The 18,217-nt window shown below is 38.5% G+C and overlaps 1 protein-coding gene across 1 annotated transcript in view; it reads left to right on the plus strand.

The window, feature by feature from the left end:
• The window catches only part of NEK7 (NIMA related kinase 7), a 56,826-nt gene extending 38,999 nt beyond the window's left edge, over positions 1 to 17,827 (plus strand). The window contains exons 7-9 of the mRNA XM_054384271.1: positions 5,859 to 5,953; positions 10,553 to 10,666; positions 17,717 to 17,827. Of these exons, the coding sequence (XP_054240246.1) occupies positions 5,859 to 5,953; positions 10,553 to 10,666; positions 17,717 to 17,827 (320 nt within the window). The remainder of the gene's footprint in view (positions 1 to 5,858; positions 5,954 to 10,552; positions 10,667 to 17,716) is intronic.
• The last annotated feature ends 390 nt before the right edge of the window (positions 17,828 to 18,217 follow it).

Genomic DNA, 18,217 nt, shown 5'->3' on the forward strand with positions numbered 1-18,217 from the left:
TGCTGTGTCTTGGTTTATGAGTTATTTTTTGAATTTCTTTTTTCCCCATTTCCTCTTCTCCCATTTCCCTCTTAATTATGATCTCATGTCAGAATTAATTTTAGGAAGAAGGTTTTGCTCAGCTCTTAACTGAGGGTACCACTGTCTCTGCTGTAGTCTGATTGATCATGTCACTAGAAGAAATTGCTTTGTGAAATTAATTTGTCATGCTGTTTCTGATGCTGGTTTTCCTGAAATTTCTTTCAAAGTGGTGTCTTTTTATGATTCCATAAACCTTTGGTGCACAAACCCCAGTGAATTGAAAACATAATATGTGCAGCACTTGATACTTGTTTACATGCTTTATAAAAATTTCAGTAGCAAACTGGATTCAGGCTTTCAGAGATAAAGAAATGTACTAAAATTTTCATTAGCTAGAGCATCTAACTGCTAATTATGAATAATGCTGATTTAATTAGAATACTTGCTGATGGTCATTTGAAAAAAATGCAAATACTGCACTGGACAGGGTTTGTTATTGTTCTTAGTTCTTTCTATATAGCTTTATCAAAAGAGTAGAATTTTCTACACTGGTATGTATATACCTTTTTGAAAATGGAAAATTATTCAAAAAATGCAAAGGGAAAGAAGGCATTTGGTGGTGTTGGTTTGATATAAACTTGACAAAGTTTCTTGGTTTCAGAAGACTTTGTTAGAAGTGAGAGGATGATCCAATAAAGAAAGGCTTCTTTCTGTTTCCCTGTGACTGTATGTGTTAGGAGGGGATTTTTTTTTTTGGTTGTTGTTGGTTTTGTTGTTTCTTTTAATGGCTGAATGCCAAGCCTTATGCTCTTTGAAATGGCAGTTCTGAGGCCAGCTCATGGAAATGTGCATGTTTTTATCTTTACTAGCCAGTTGGTGAATATAAAGATAGTCTGTATTTTAGTATTTCAATTACAGGAAAGAAAAAAAAACAAACCAAAAACAACCCACAAAAACCCCAACCAAAACCCCAAAACAACAACAACAAAAACCCAATCACGAAACCCAACCACTTCTGTGGTTTTGCTAGAGGGCTGTGTGGTGTGCTGTCTGGACAGATACTGCCACCATGATGTGAATACCTTCTTGCAGAGCAAAGGAAGCAGATTTGCAATCCTCTTTAAAATGCTTGAAAGCAAAGCATCATACGAGTTGATTTCTAGGTTTTTTTCTGTGGTTTGACAACTTCTGTCATTTCCATGGGACTCCTGTCCCCAGCACAGAGCTCTGTTACAAAGGATTTGATTGTCAACTCATGCTGGTTGTGGGAAAGAAAATACCTTGTAAAAATGTGTACATACACTCTCCTTTCCCCTGACATACAGATCTTTAACCCAGCAGAGGGTGTCAAAGCCATTGCTGAGGTGGTGCTATGCAGCACCACTTTGCTGTGAATAGGATTAGCTCGTCTTGCTCTCAACCAAACCCTTCTAAGGACCTGCACCCCCAGTGCACAGGAAGGCTAGCAGGGAAACTGCAGCTGGTGCATTGCAGTCATCAAGGAAGCTGTATTGAAACAGCTCTTATTTTATGTATAAAGCCCTGTGATCTCTTGCAGTATTTCGGAAGCTGAAGATAAATTATTGTGCTATTACAGTGCTGCATTATAAAACAACCCAAGATATTTGTAGACTGATTTCTGCAGTTAGACTATTTGCATAGTGTAGGCTAGGTTGCAGAATTACTTTGGCTAAGTGCAGTATTTTTAGTTGTTGAAGATGAGCCTATGCCTTAGAAATCTACACCTATATTAAAACGAGTAAAAAAAGAAAGTTATGGAGAATTAGAGAATTTGTCATGTCAGTGGTTGGTTGTCCTCTCTGCTGCATAACTGCAGCTGATTTGTAACTTAACTGTCTTGGCTTCAGCATCAGCCATTCATCTTTTAAGCACTTGTGTGTTGTGTTGAAGCCTGTATTATAAAATTCCTATGATCTCATGGATATTAAGTAATTTGTAAACCATATCTTTTGATTACTTAAATTTAGCTTTTTTTTTTTTTTTTTTTTTTTAAACTAAAGCCTTATTTTGGAGTTCTTTGAAAATCAGAGGAGTTACTTAAGTGATTTTAGCCCCTTTCCTCAACTCAGGTGGTTATATATACCAATGCATGGAGTGTCAGTAATAATTATATGACCTCTTAAAAATAAACCAGTCTGTTTAAACACCTTTGGAGTCCCCCATGCCATTGATTTGTGTAACCAGTACTAACGTTTACCAGGCAGATTTTTCTTCCAGCTTGAAATGCTTGATAGTACTTAGAGCTGGTTACTGTATTTCATTGAACCTCTCCATGCATTGTTGGTTTTTAAGTGAACACACTCTGCTCTTGAACTCAGTTGCAGTGTGAGTTGTGTTTTAGCTGGTAATAGATGGAGTCTTCCTATCTCACTTCTGCATAATAGTTTCTTTGCCTCTGATCCTTCACATCCAGCTTTCCAGCCCCTAATAACCACCATTTCCATTATGTCCGTAGCCTCTCCCAATAGCAGAAAGCTTGCATAAAGAAACAGTGCTTTCTGACTCTGCAGCATATTCAAAGGGAGGGAGCTCCAGAGCAGCAGCAGGAGATTCTGAGGAAGCAGTTTATTTGACCCAGGCCATTTTCAAGGAGATCACAGTTGAGGCCTGCAGGTTACCCCAAGTTACGCAAATGCAGTGAACAGAATGCTGAAGTTAGAGATTTTGTTCTTAAAAACACAGGCACCTTAATGTGTCATATCTGTCTTTTACAATCCCACTTCTGTGACACAAGTCAAGAGAGTTGCATGTCCTTGTAGTATTTTGATGCTTTTACCAGGAAAAAAGAAAAACGATCCAAGAAGGGAAGGTAATGTTTCATCACATCTGGTAGTGGCTTGCCAGCAGTACAGTACCAAGATTGCTCACGGTTTTAAAGAATCATTGCAATGCCTTCGGCTCCTGAATGTCAGCATAATGAATCTTTTGAGTCATGTTCTGTTAAAAACAGTTTACACGTAGTAATGATGCCTAGATCTTGAGGTTGTTTTTGTGATTCAGTGACTACCATAACTGTAATTTCAGTTCCTTTCACTTGCTGGGTGTTGGGGCTTTCGGGTTGTATTGTAGTAAAGGTGTTACACTAGGGCTAAATGCTGTAAAATGATAGCACTTGTTCTTGCTTTTCACTATCATCAATCTTTCACAGTCATATCAGACCCCTAATGTATCAGCACGCTTCCCAGAGCTGCTGGTTAAAATTACCTTTGCTTTTGGTAAACTATGAACCATCAAACCTCTGTGTTTTCAGCTGCCCCCTGTGGATTCTGTGAAGTCTCTTCCTGGCACATTACTCACTGCCAGCTACTTGTGTGATGTCTCAGAGCAGCAAAGGCAGTGCTGCTGTAACCATCTTAAGAACCTGATTACTACTAAACTTAGCTGTTGTTGTTAGATGAAATCTGCCAACAAAGCCTCAGAATATACTAAAACAGTGCATTAACTAATGGGTAGAAAATAAGCTGAAAGTTTTCAGAGCTCACAAGTGCTTGGGGAAAAAAAAAAAAAGAATAAAAAAAAATCAAGGGAGAAGTAGATCAGTAAGTGCAATAAACATCTGAAAGCTGTGTCATGCCAAATGTTGTTTAATTGCAGCTTCCAATTTAACGATAGCTGTCATTAAACACCCACTGAAGTACTGCTGGTGATACATTGGAATAACAGAGTTGCTTCTGGATATTCTGGTAGCTGTTTTGGTGGTGCAGTCCACCTGTCTGTGGGCCTGTTTTTTCACAGGGGAAAGGCCATCCTTCTTGACCACTCCTCTGTTGTAGGTGAATACAAACATCCCATGAGAGTAAATGCCTTTGACAGTACTCCACTGTTTTGAGCTGCCTTTTGCATTTTAAGCTCTTTCTCACAGCCTTGGCTCAGAGCTCCAGTGATTGCTCAAGCTAGTGCTAAAGGAGCCTCTGAGGTATCCTCTGCTTTCCTGGAGCTGAAAGTCTCCCTCAAAATATTTAGGGGGCAAAATCCATTATACAGTGCAATATATGACCACTTTCCTTGCTTATCTGTTAGGGGGAGGATATGCTCAGTTTATATGGGTTTGACATGTTGGGTTCAGTGTTGTTTACCAAGGAGACCAGTTGAAATTATGGGTTACCAGCAGCAGTGACCTGACCTGGGAGAAGGTGGTACTGGGTTTCCCAATCCAAGCTGGGCCTTTCATGTAGGAAAGTGCATGGCTGCTTTGGGCTTGGGGTGGTTTTTGTTTGGGTTTTTGGTGTTTCATAGAATCATAGAATTGTTTTTGGTTGGAAAAGACCTCCCAGATCCAATCCAACCATCAATCCAACACCACCATGGCCATTAAGCCACATCCCCAAGTGCCATGTCCACATGTTTCTTGATTTTTGGAGTGTGTATTGTTTTTGGTTTATTTTCTCTCCCCTCCTTAAGAAAGAAGCCATTCTGAAAGATAGAGCACATTGTCAAAACAAAACCCTAAATCTGATTAGTTAATCTGATTAGTTAAAACTATTAACCTGATTGTTGACATTTGGAATGATTTACACATTCACTTCTACCTCTGTTTCCAGTATTCATACAGGGATGAATTCCAAATAGATGAGGCTGATTCAGAAGTGCAGAAATGGTACAAGAGCTTTGTATTAAATACAATATTGTCAGGTTCATATTGTAGCTTGCAGTATGCTGATTTTAATCTCCAACTCTTGGAAGATGTTTAGCTTTGATGTAATGTCAATTTATATTGAACTGATGGATTTCAGTTGGTTTTCATCATCAGGATTCAGTGTTCAAGAAAGTGTGGCACACAAAATTGAAGTAAAGATGTATGTAGATCTGTGACTCATTTTGCTCTTAGGCAGTTGTTTTGGGATACAGGGAGAAAGTACAGAGGCAGTGCACCAAAACTTCTACTACTGCTATTTTTCTGTTGTTGATCTGCCAGGTATAAACCTATCACTAAGTTACTGTGTTTCTAATGTCTCTTTTTACAGAGCTGAAACACCTCTCAGAATCTCTTCCAAATGACTTGTGACACAGATGAGTAGGGCCTGATTAAAATTGAGGGGAGCAGTATCCTGCAGTATCCAGTGTAAATTTGTTCTGGGGCAGCCCTAGTAAATGCTGCTTTTCAAGAGCAGGTATCTCCAGAGCCCACAGCTCTAAGGCAGGATTAAGCTAGGACAGCCAGAGACTGGGCAGCTGAGAACCCCTTGCAGAGCTTAGTCCTGCAGCACATGGCCAAGTTGCTTGTAGGAATTTCAGTGGCTTCTGGGCTCACAGGTTTTCCTGCCTTCCTCCCGTGAAGCTGAAGATCCTGGATTTCAGGCTCAGGGTTAGTTTCAGTGACTCAATCTAAATTGTGGTTTATTAGTTTTTAAAAGCAGCTTTTTCAAAGGTGTGTTTTCTCTAAAGGAAGAACAGACAACTCATTTGGGGGGAAAAAAAATTCAAGTTATGGAAGAGAATTTCTGTCTGTCATTACTTCCAGCCACAATATTAACAGTTTGTAAAGAAACACAGATGTGTATGCTTGGATGGTATGTGCCTTTAGTTCTCTTCAGAAGAATTACTTTCAAGCATCTTTAAAAGCAAAAAATGGGGAGTGCTCTACAAGTGAATAATTCTGGTAATTATATACCAGTAGTGAAAATAAAGCTGCATGTGATCACACAGATATTCATGTATATTTCTGTCAAACTGAGGAGCCATTGAAATTACATGTGTAGCAAAATGAAAAATCTAGGAGATGGAAAATTTTTTTTTTTCAGCCAGGAAAACTGTGCTTTTTATTACCATGTAACAACAGAAATTTTCATTCAAACATACCTGTGTATTTATTGCAGTTGGTACACCTTATTACATGTCTCCAGAGAGAATACACGAAAATGGTTACAACTTCAAATCTGACATCTGGTCTCTAGGCTGTCTGCTGTATGAGGTAATATTGATATATACACTGAATGTAATAACACTGTTGGGCTCGTCCCCGTGTGTCTTAAGTGCTGTTTTAGGTTCTGGCTAAGCTACTTTTCAGCTTTTGGTATGTCTGTCTTTAATATTAGCAATGAGAACTCTTATGTAACTTCAGCATATGAAACACTTTTACTTGTGTGTTACTCAAGAATTGCCTTTTGGAGGGCTTGCTGCAAAGAATTTTACAGCAATTTGCTGAGGATTGAGCATGACTGAAGGACTTGTGAGTAATGGCAAGCACATGGAGAATTTTCCTAATGGCCTGTGCTGATAGTATGATGGGGTTTTTTTTGGGTAATAAATGCATTGAGAAATAGTAGGACTGACTCAAGTATGCAACTAATGCTTTCAAATACTGAAATTTAGTTATTTTAAGACAAGTTTACTTTCTTTGAAATTATTTTAAACTTAAGTGAAACGATTAAAAGAAGTTACAGTGTACTTATGACTGCTAGCTTGGATTAACTTTCAAGATAATGAATTTTGCTGCTCAGACTTAGGTATTTTTTTTCTGCTCTTTCTTCTCCTCTGGTTGGTTAAACTGTAATTATAGGTCAATTTCTGTATTCATACAGTCAGGATTGGTAGTTGACACATAACTTCAAATGAAGTTATGCTCTGAGAAAATATATAGGGCAAATTGAAATTAAGGTGAATGAAGGTGTGAAGAACAGTAGACTTCAGAGTTTTCAGGGTTTGCCTGTTAGTTGCTAATCAAAAAACTGACCGTTTCAGTTGAAGGATGCAGGGAACAAAGAATCAGTTCCCTCAGTAATGGCAGTGAAGTCTTTCTAGCTGTGTTCCAGATAAAGGCTGATCTACCTGACTCATTTTTCATTTACCTCCAAGCCACCTGCCTCAGTAAGTCAGCAGAAGTCATAACACGCTCAACAGGTTCTGCACCTTCTGTTAGTTTAGGAGTTTGCAGAAAGCACTGTCAGCCTCTTAGAATATTGTTACTGCTAGGTTAGGTGGGGTGTCTACAGAGGTACTAGCTTACTTCCTAGCACTAACATGGTTCTTTGAGTATTGAAAGGGCAAAACAACTGTATTGCCACTGTGCAGAGTTTACAGATCTATGTATAGCTGTTGCTTCTAAGTCTGGAGGACAATTCACAGGAATGAAGTGCGATACCTGATAGCAAGTATTTAGAAGTTTAAATCCTGATCTGAAACTTTATCTCATGTTAGCATTGCTTAGTACTGACTGTGGCAACTGCCATCACTTTCAGTGGTCTGTCTTGCACATTTGTGCAAGCTGGAGCCTCAAAAACACTGTGAAGGTAGATGAGGACTTTTCAGTTTTACTGCTTTTTCCCTTCATTAGTTTTCTGGAGGATTTTTTACGTCTGGAGACTAATAAAATCCTTGAGTAATTATTAAGTAAAATAAACACGTTATAAAGGTTCATTTTTCTTCAGTCTTATATGAAATGAAGTTGCTGGATAAAAAACAATAGCACTTTTCTAAAGGTTTTTTTGTGTTTTTGGAGCTTGATGCTTTGATGGTGATACAGTATATTAAACACCTATGTGAATATTACATTTTTCTTTGAACCAGTAAATAATTTCAATGTAGCTAAAAAATCTCAGTTCTATCGATTAACATCTTTAAACACCATTCTCACTTTATTTTAGAAGCTTTGCCAGGATAGTATTTAAGTTGATATGTTGTTGTGTTTGCCTTTTTTTTTCCCTTATCATAAGAATGAAGTCATAGGATACTCATTGTTGCTATGTATTTTATAGCTGTTGTATTTGGCAATATCTTCAACTATAGCTTTTAATTTCTTTAGAGGTGCATTTATCCCATTTAATTAATTCCACAACATACCAGGTGTTTGTGGTGGGGTTGGTTGTGGTTTTTTTTTTTTTGGTTTCCCTTATCTTTTCTTTCTTTCTTTTAGGTTGTGTTTTTTGTTTTTATTAATCTTTTTGATCCTTGGGATATAATTTTTGAATTTTAGATACAGTAGACTCAAAATGCTTGGCATTTTTCTTTTTAGTTATTTGAAAGTGGCTACTTAAGGTTCTTCAAGCCATCTGTGGACTGCATGGTATCTTTTATTATCCACGCAGTTTTGTTTTTGGTGTCTTCTTTTTGTGATTATTGCCTGAATATTAGTGTGTTTTTACTATATTGATTTCATGTTGATTAAGTGCTCTGGATTCTCTCCAGCTTACTTGGAGAAAAGCTGTGACACGTTTATCACTTCTCAATAAATGCTTCATTGCTGCTAAACTATATTCAGTCATGTTTAAATTTAAGTTTAGACTAATTTGCTATAATGTACCTTTGAAAAAAATAAATAAAAGATACATTTCTAATTTACATTACAGTCTATTAGTCAACATTAACTATGTGGCCAGTAAGAATTTTTTTTTAAGGTATATTTTAAAGTCTGATTTGTTTTTTTAGAGCCAAAGGTATTTCTGAAACCTCAAAACCACTACCACTGGAGTTTTAATTGATATGCAACAAAGTAGACTTTACTAATTAAAATCAAGATGCTGTGCTTTTGCTACATGGACCTTTACATGGAAAAGTAGGTTTTACACATTTCCTTTTATTGTTCAGCGTAGCAATTGCATCCTTACAGGGTTGTAGGTTGGTGGCTTACAGTTCAAAAAAAAAAAAAAGAGGAAAAAAAAAGAAAAGAGGGGAAAAAAAAAAAAGAGAAAAAAAAAAGAGAGGGAGCTGCCACCAGCCCTGAAGACAGACAGTGGGCTTTCGTCCCTCAGACACCCCCAGAATACTAATCAGGAAAGTCAGACCCTGGAGGTCAGGGAGCAAGTCAATCATTCTAGCGATCGTCTCAGTGTGGAGGATCAAATTAGCCTGAAAAATTCAGCTGCTGGGAGGAGAGGGCGAGCAGCTGTCAGGGGCAGCAGCGAGATGCACTAATGAACCAGATGAATAGTGCAAAAGCTTGAAAATAAAAACAGGACAGTTGACATTTTTCATCTGTCAAAGCAGGAGATGCATGAAAATATAGTATTCCTGTTTTAACTCCTTAGGGGACATTCAGAATTTTTTTAACACTCCGCAGCATTCAAACAAAAGTACTTTTTAATGAACACCTAGAGTACAAAAATGAGTATCTGTGCATTTATGTAGAATTTCTGCATGCATACAGACCCCGCAGTTGATTTTTCTTCTTGCTTTCTTTTTTTTCCTGTCTTTTTTTTTTGTCTTTAGCTTGCATTTTTAACATTATTTTTAAGGTAAGAGGCAATGCCATATAAATACAAAAATACAGAATTTTTGGTAGGAGTATATGATGGAGCTGTGGTTATGGGTATTTGCTTTGGGAGCTTGAAAATTTCTTCGTACTTGAAGGTGATATGAAAAAGAACTGAACTATTTGAGAGTGCACTCATAAGATATAAAGTAAATGTAAAGAATTCTTGTAGTTTTCATCCTGTGTTTTCTGCCAGTGATATCATTTAGCCATGAAAGAGTTAAATTGCTATCTGGAAGACCACAAGACAGATGAGAGCCATTTTCAGCTTGTCCTGTCCCTGCTGAAGCTCGCTGAGTAGCACAGCATGGACTAGCGTGTTTCACACACACTCTGCCTGTCTGGGGAATGTACACATTGTCCTTCCAAAATCAAACTTATTAGCACATGTAGAAAAGGGTGACTGACTTTGGGGCAGCTCTGCACTCAGAGCAGCGCTCGCGCTGCTGCGGTTCAAAGACTCAGAAGGCTTTGAACAGAACGGAGGGATTTTAAATGAATTTTGAAATTTGTAAGCCTGCTAAGCGTAGCATTTGTTTCCACCTTAAATGTCAAGTTGGTACCGTTGTCTGGAAATAAAACACAGGTTTACTTATGCTGGTTTTAAGCTGATCATTTGTGTAAGTGTTCTCCAACAGCAGATATTCTTCTTTGTGTATTACAACCGTAAATTACAGTCAAGGGTGCCAGCTCTGCACTTCTGATCATGTTTTAATATTATTTTTTTTTCTCTGAAGTATTTTCAAATATACTGGATCAGGAAGTTACTGAGTTTGGGTTTTTTTGGAAGTGTAGGTGTTACCTTTAGTCTTCTTGCTTTAACAAAACTCATCTATATTGAAGTCTAGTGCAATATCTGTGGTAGGTTACAAAATCTACTGCTGTTGTCCAGCATTTTCAAAATGTGGTCTTGCTTTAGTTCAAGTAAAAGACATGCTTTCTTCCAAAACATCTTCAGAAGAAAATCACATTGTGAGATTTGGATTTTCTTTTGTCTCCCTCATGCTACAAGGATCTTCCATGCTCACAGCAGGACTGGAAACTACTCAGTTTGTCCTGTATTCTATTAATAAAACTCTAATGCTATACAGTTCAGATACTGCAATGTAAGGGTTGTGACAGGTAACGATTGTATGACATAGAGTAAGTACACACACTGGTTACAAAAATGGTTTGGGAACTTCTGTTTTTAGTACTGTCATACTTCTAAGCAGAGAACCGAAAGTTGTTAAGTCACTTTTGATTTGTTAGTCTTACAGATTTTATGTGAACCAGCTACACTTTAAAAACACAAAAGAAAACTGTAGATTTTTTTTTGAACAGATGGCTGCACTGCAGAGTCCCTTCTACGGTGACAAAATGAACTTGTACTCCCTGTGCAAGAAGATAGAGCAGTGTGACTACCCACCTCTCCCTTCAGATCACTACTCAGAGGAAGTAAGTAATTTTCCTGTTTGTGGGCTAGATCCTCAGTTTCTGAAAGCTGGCACACTTCCAGGGGAGTAAATGAACTTGTGTGGTTGTATGTTATTTGTGGGTTATGCCCATAGATGTTTGCATGTTGAACTCTCTCAAATATTCTTGTCAAAACAAGTCTCTGATACAATTTTAGATTTGGAGGGATTAAGGATGGAAACATCATCCTGTGAGGTTCTGAATTTCATTCAGCTTCCTTGCAAGTATGGCAAAACACTTTCCCAGAATGCATGCCAGAATGGGATTGAGTTGTACATCTCTAGTATGCTCTAAAAGCACAGCTCCACAAGTTTATGTTGCACAGTAAATTAGCACACCAGCTTTGTTTCTTTAGGGGCTTGCACTACACTAGATGGGCTGTAGCTCACTAGTAGAAATTAATTGTTTAGTTCCCACTGGTCTGCATTATGAAACTGCAACGTGCTGTGCAATACAATTGAAGGGCAGCTCTTCTGCAAGAAGGATCCTTGACAACATTAGCAGTAAATTTCAGAGAAATATAGGCAGACAGAATTGAATTTGAACAACATACTTGTGCATATCACAGCAGTGTTTATTTTAAGGTGGTAAGTAACAGTTCTGTACTGTCATTAATGGGTTTAAGGAGGGACACGTGGTGTTTTTAAGCTGTAAAATGAAAAGAAACCAAAGAAATGTTTTTATTCCTTGTAACAGAATGAAAAAATACAAATGCTTTCTTGGGAATGCTCTGAGTTCTGAAATGCTTTCCCACTTCGAAAAGAGCAGGGCAAACTGATAGAAGCTGTAAAGCCAAGAACCGGTTCTAATTGAATTCAGCCTGCATGAATTAAAGATTACTTTGAAAACACAAATAAACAGGAGTACTGAAATACTTTTAATAAACATAGAGTGTTGTGCAATTTCCTTTTATAGAGTAAGGACCTGTAATTCTGAACCTTAAATTTTCTTGCAGTCGAAGACAGCGATTGGACTATTAACAAAAGATTAGCGCCCAATATTTTGTGCTGTTTTGTCTTCGTAGTGACAATTTTTCCCCCTTTTTATGGAGCAAACTGGACTTAAAAAAGATGATTCAATGACATTGCAAAGGACGAAATAATGATCTGTTGTGCACTGCACTGCACCTCTTTGTGGGTTTGCCAATTAGTCATTTTACCATGGCCATTTTTAATTATTATTTATTGGGGGCTCTTAAATAATGGCAGTTCACATAACCAACTTCAGAACTGGAGGCCTAGAAATACAGTAGGGTGTGAACAATAATGCAAAATGATAGCAAGAATGTCAGGGGCCGTTCTTTGTTGTGTCATTCATACTGTCTTCCTTTTTCCATGAAGCGCATGAATATTTCACATATCTGCATCCTCATCCTCTATTCTTCTTGACTAATTTTCAGACTGTCTGAATTTGCATTTCACATGGTAGCTGATTAGGAGATGCAGAGTGCAGCAGCGAAGCCTCAGCAGGCGGTTTCCATGGTGACCTTCAGCAGGATTTTAATGATGATACCACTAGTGGTTCGTTGAAGTTGGCCTGCCTGCAGGGCTACTTCACTGCAGCTAAGTGTGAAGTTGGATATGCGGATTCCCAGCCAAGGGGCAAATATCAAAGTCTGGCCCAGATAGAAGGTCTTAGAGTTTGGATGGGGAAAGAAATTCCATCTTTTGCTTACATCTGTGTAGTTTCTAGCGTTGAAAACAGATGCAGAGCACTACATGGTATGCTCTCTTTATGTCAGTGCAGACATGTACTCCTGCACCTTGGATAAGCCAGCTGCTTGCCACCATATACACCAGTGGTTTTAAAAACCATAATTAGAGAACAGGAGCTATGATAACAGGTATGAAGATAGGTATGAATATAGTTACTGAAAGAAATAATCCATTGTGGAGGCTGTAATGGGAACATTTTTTTATATTCTGATATGAAGAATTGTGTCTTCACTAAGGTACATGGAAAAATACATTTATTTTGGTGCAGTAACTAATAAATACAGCTTTTTTTTACTTGTATAAAAAACCCACTGTCCTGGCATGAACTATAAAAATAGAGAAGCAAATAAGTGAACAAGTTTGATCGGTCATATTGGGATACCGTCCAAAGTGTTTCACCTGTACTGGAAATGTAGATCTCAAACCTCTAATCGGGTTGGAAGCACACTCAGTGAGCAGTAAAGATCAGGGCTCACTGAACAGTAAAACCCATTTCATATTTTCTGACAAAAGAATATTCTGAAGGAAAACTGACACTAAGTCTTGATCTCTGCATGCCATGATACAAGTGTGAACACTTCCATTACAAAATACAAGACAGGTGCTTTTTAGAGAAACTTTTTGTAAGCAAATTTAATGAGTTTTAAGGTGTCACACTACCTACAAGACCAACCTGTTAGCAGTGTATTGCATCTGTGTCATCAGAGAAGAGTGTTACAGAAAGATGCACCTTAAGATGGACAGGTGGGTGATTTTCAGAACACTTTTTTGATTAGACATTCTAATAGTTGAAGATCCATTTTCACAAACTGTTGTTTCAGCAGTTGAGTCACAAAGAGATTTTCAATTTTTTTTTTTTTAAATATTCCTTAAGAACATCTGATATTAAGGGTGAGTATTCAGCCTTTACTGAAAGCTGTTCTGCTTTAGGGAATTCAAAGCTGGGGCTCCCTAGCCATCCCCAATCAATATTCTTAAAATCTTGTCAGCTAATATTAGTATCATGTTGCTTTCATGGTAGATGAAGTTTTAAAATCTTCCCTTTGAGGTGTACTTCTGAAGACCACAGCCAACCTCCTACCCAGATTTGCCAGCAGGTAGACAGTGGCAGTGTTAGTTGCCAGCAGAAGGTCTTGAGAATAATACTGAAACAAGGCTTCAAGAAGGTTTCCTATGCAGATTAAGAATAGTTTTGTGGTTTTGTTTTTTTTTTTTTCTTCTCATCCAAAATTTCCTGTATGAAAATTTCTCTCTTCAGCTGGCTAACAATGCAAAGTACTTGTCTGTCATATTTCTGTCTTTCCCCCTCCTCCTCCTGACTGGAATGGTAATTATTTATTTCATAGCTGAAAAACCTGCTAAAGTTGTAAAGCAGTGTGTCCCGCTGCTCCCGTGTCAGGCTAAGCTCCAGGCTAAAGACAGTCACTGTGCTACATGCACAGAGGAAGTTAAGAACAAATAAGCAGCCAAACAACTTTGCAGCTTGGGGACACAACAAGAGGTCCCTCTGGCATGGTCATAAGTCTGCTCTGCCTGTTGGCCAGTTAGTGCTAGGTAATAAAAAATTACTTTCTCTCTAATGATAATCCTGACTTTAGCATCCTGGTGCCTCTTCCCATGGTACTGCCAGGCTCTTCTGCTGCATAGGAAATTTTATTAGTACAAGAGAGGTTGACAAATGGATTTCAGGTTTATTTATTGAAATGGGTATTCCTGCAGGAGTTAAAGGAACAGTGCTAGAACTAAGTATTAGCATCCAGCATGGTCCCAGTTCCAGTCCTGAAAGACTGCTTTCCTGTGCAGCTGTTTTCATCTGGTATAGCAAAATTAATTCACTTTCTCCCAAAGGTCTGCCATTCAGTAACAAGCCTCAGAAAAGACCTGAGGGATCCTGAAATTACTCAGGAAATCTGCACTGTCACTGTACAGTGTCCCAAACATAGTCAAATCAGCATTCCTGCATTACAACTGAGATTCTGGACTGGAGACAGGGAAGGAGATTTCATAGTAATAGCAGTGACCAACACTTTAATTGTTAAGAGTCGTAGACCTCCATGGTCTCTACAACTCTGTGATTTATTTTGTTAAGATAATAGTGAAAGTTTGTCACTAATTGAACTCCCAGCTTGCGGTATCTTGGGGAAAGAATTTCTATGTAAATTGATTCAGTGACTGTCTCTTACTATGAACATATTCTTGTAGATCTTTCCTTGTATCCCAATGATGGTAGCTACATAATCATTTTTAGCTAGGCTGGAAAATAAGAAGCTGCAAAAGTCTACCAACTGACACCGTATGGGTGAATGGTTTTTGCAAGAGTTAGACGGACTGATAGAACCCAAAGCCTTATCTGCACTTTTGAGCAATGATGCTACAGTGTCTTTCTATGCAATGAATCCTCTTGGCTATTTTATTGAAGCTTGGAGTTATAATATCCTGTAACAAAGTAACTATGGAGGAAGGCTTCTCTTTTAATGACTTTACAAACAGTTTGAGTCCAAAATTGATTTTGAAATTACAAAGTGGAGTTTAGAAAACAATCAGTCACTCACAGGCCAGGATTGGAAAAACACGAAGTAGGCTCCCTGAGGAAAACAAGATTTCTCATGCTTTCCACAGATAAATTTCTTCAAGATCTACTTCTGCCATTATAACTGCAGTAAAGTTATTACAGGTGGTAAAAACGGGAGAGAGAATGCTCAGCTTCCCCTCTGATGATAGCTTTATAGGAGTCAGCCTTTCAGGGTCTTTCACTAGGTCTGTATTTACTTTGTGCAGTTCTGTTTAGCAGAGAAAGATAAATGTGTATGTGCAAGATCTGGGGCCATATCCTGCAGATAAATTGCTCTTGTGTTCTCTTGTTTGACTCCAGTTTGTGCTTTGAGTTTTTTGGATGTTCTGCAGTCTTGATTTCTATGCAGGCTGTCTGAGGTGTTGCAGAGCAATCTGCTCCTCTCTGCTAGTATGCTGTGTCTGTTGCCTGCGCTGTGTCCCACCTTCTTCTTCTGCAGGAGATTGTTTTGCTTTGTATATTTGCATTACATGTTGGCAATTATTATTTCGTAGAGTGGTTCAGGACTTCCAGCGTTCTGTTCTCTAAATGTTTGAGAGTTATTATAGCCAAATAGTTTTTCCTGTCAGTGCTATTGTATTTTATTTCTTGGCTGCCAGAAGCAATAGCATGGGTTTTCTAGGTCCAGTAGACAAACATACTTAAGATTCAAATAGCGAGTCTGTTACAGTTTGTTTTGTTATGTCTCTTTTTAATTCAGCAACCTGGCCACTATCTTCAGAATGAGTGATCTCATTTTCAGAGAGCAATCTTCTTGCTAAAGAAGGGAGAGGTCCAATTGCATAGTTTTGTATTGTTAAATGTGCAATACCTGCACGTTGTGTACATTTTGCAATGTTTCTACAAGGGCTAATGGACAAAGCTTTAAATGGGGGCATGCAATGTTTCTTACTTAACTTCTGCATTTCCTCTGCTTGTGCATTTAAATTAATCTTCTGCAAAATGAGAGGACCATAATTATAATTTAAAACCCTTAGTCTTTTTATAAAAAAGGAATGAAATTCTCTGATGGTAACTTTGAAATATGCAATCTGTATTCCTCATGAATAATCATAGGATTGAGGTCACAATCTGTAATTACAGATTTTTCTAAGTAATCCTAGCTAATATTACTGGGAGGGAGACTGAACCAAATTTGACCTATTGCTACAGAAGGGTGGATCAGGAGGTGGTTGGTTTGTTTGGGTTCTTTTCTTGGTGGTTTTTCCCCTCCCTCAACCTCCAGTGCTAGAAGGACATCCAGGAGGATTTGACAAAGCTACTACAAAGCCTGTAAATATAGTAAGAGCCCCAGAGTTGGATAAGTAGAGCTTGCAAATGATGATAAATATTCTAGTGAGTCATCCTGAAGCAGGTGTATTCCACTTGGAAAAATCCTTAGGAGGTGCATGCAATAGATGTGTGTGCATTTCAAATTGATGTTCCACCAGAGGATTATCCAGATCTGTTAAGTTCTAATGTCATGAGTTCTTAGGCCTATCTTTTCTTCCTGAGTGGTGTGGAAGCTCTTTGGGTTTGCTTCAGCTGTATGCTCACTATAGGAGGTCCAACAGGTGATGATGTTTGTGGAAACATAGGGGTTTCAAGTCAGTGTTGTTTACTCCCTGACAGAGGCTTCCATGAACATACTTGTTAAAATTATGTCCTTCTTTCAATAAAGAAGAAAAAAGAAAAAAACCACAACAAAACAAAACAAAAAAACGAAAAGAAAAGCCAGTGATCTAATCGTCAGAGTAGATACTGGAACATTAGAGCCAATTGTTTATTAAATGTTTATTCCAGTATCATGTCTCTAGCAGTGAGCAAGCAGAGTACCAGGGCCAGCATAATGTGAAACTTCCCCAAAATAATTCACCAGCTTACAGTTTGAGGTTCAATGATTTCCTCAGTCAGAGGTGAAGTCTTTACGTTCAGTAACCTGCAGTGGGCTGAATTTGTTCAGTTGTTTTCTGACTTAGTGAATACTGGTAGCTTTTAGCAGCAGCAGGTCCTGCAGGTGAAGTCTGTTGAAAGCTGTCATGCAACAATGCCACCAATTGCTGTCCAACTCTTCTATCAGGAGGAAGGAGCAAGCAGTTCCAGTTTACCTCTGCCTGCACTAGTTTCAGCCTTCTGAGGTTTGCAGACATAGCCTTCCAAAAGCACAGGAAATTTAATTTAAAGGGTGTATAATCACAGAGTCACAGAAACATTCAGGTTGGAAAAGACCGTCGGGATCACCAAGTCCACTGTCACCAATGGCACTAAATGCATGTCCAAGGTTGTATTTTAAAAGGATTACAGGATGTCAGGGGTTGGAAGGGACCCAAAGAGATCATTGAGTCCAACGCCCCTGCCAGAGCAGGACCATACAACCTAGCTCAGCTCACAGAGGAACACATCCAGATGGGCCTTGAAAGTCTCCAGAGAAGGAGACTCCACAACCTCTCTGGGGAGCCTGTTCAGTGCTCTGTGACCCTTACATTAAAGAAGTTCCCCCTTGTGTTGAGGTGGAACCTCCTGTGCTGCAAGGATTGCAACTCAAGTCTTTATAGGGGCCAACAGTGCATACGACTGTAAAAATCATACATGCCTGCATTGAGCCGTGTGCAGTGTCTGCCCAGAGAGAGGGAGGGTTGAGTGTGTGCTTGTGCAGAATTGCTGTTGGGCTAATCTTTGCCAGCCTGATTAATTTGAATTTGATAATGCACAAATATTGCTTTGTAAGAAAGCCAATGATCCTGTCATGTTGTTTTCTTCCCCTAGCTGCGACAGTTAGTTAATATGTGCATCAACCCGGATCCGGAGAAGCGACCAGACATAACCTATGTCTACGACGTAGCGAAACGTATGCATGCACACACTGCCAGCAGCTAAGCAGACAGCAGATCCTGAAGAAAAGAGCAGAAACAACCAAGTGCTTTAAATGAATCATCCCACATCCCTCTGTGTGTGTGTGTTGCAGAAATGTAATTATTTGAAGCTTTAATGCTTTGAATTGTAAACCAGTTCATATACGAGCTTTGTTGTTTCCTGTTAATTCTGGGGTTTTTGTATTTTTTTACTGGCTAGCAGTTGTACAACAGGTTTGAATACCTGAAGATAATACTTTAAATGATACTGAGAACCACCATTTTCCATGTTAAGTGAGTTCAAGTATATATTTTTCTTTAATGACAAAGTTGTATTCAGTCAGGCCTCAGTTCTAAAACACAGTTGCACTTTTGCACATGATACAGATGTTGGGCTTATGATCCAGAAGCAAAA

The sequence above is a fragment of the Indicator indicator genome, chromosome 10 (genome assembly GCF_027791375.1).
Source record: "Indicator indicator isolate 239-I01 chromosome 10, UM_Iind_1.1, whole genome shotgun sequence".
Lineage (NCBI taxonomy): Eukaryota > Metazoa > Chordata > Aves > Piciformes > Indicatoridae > Indicator > Indicator indicator.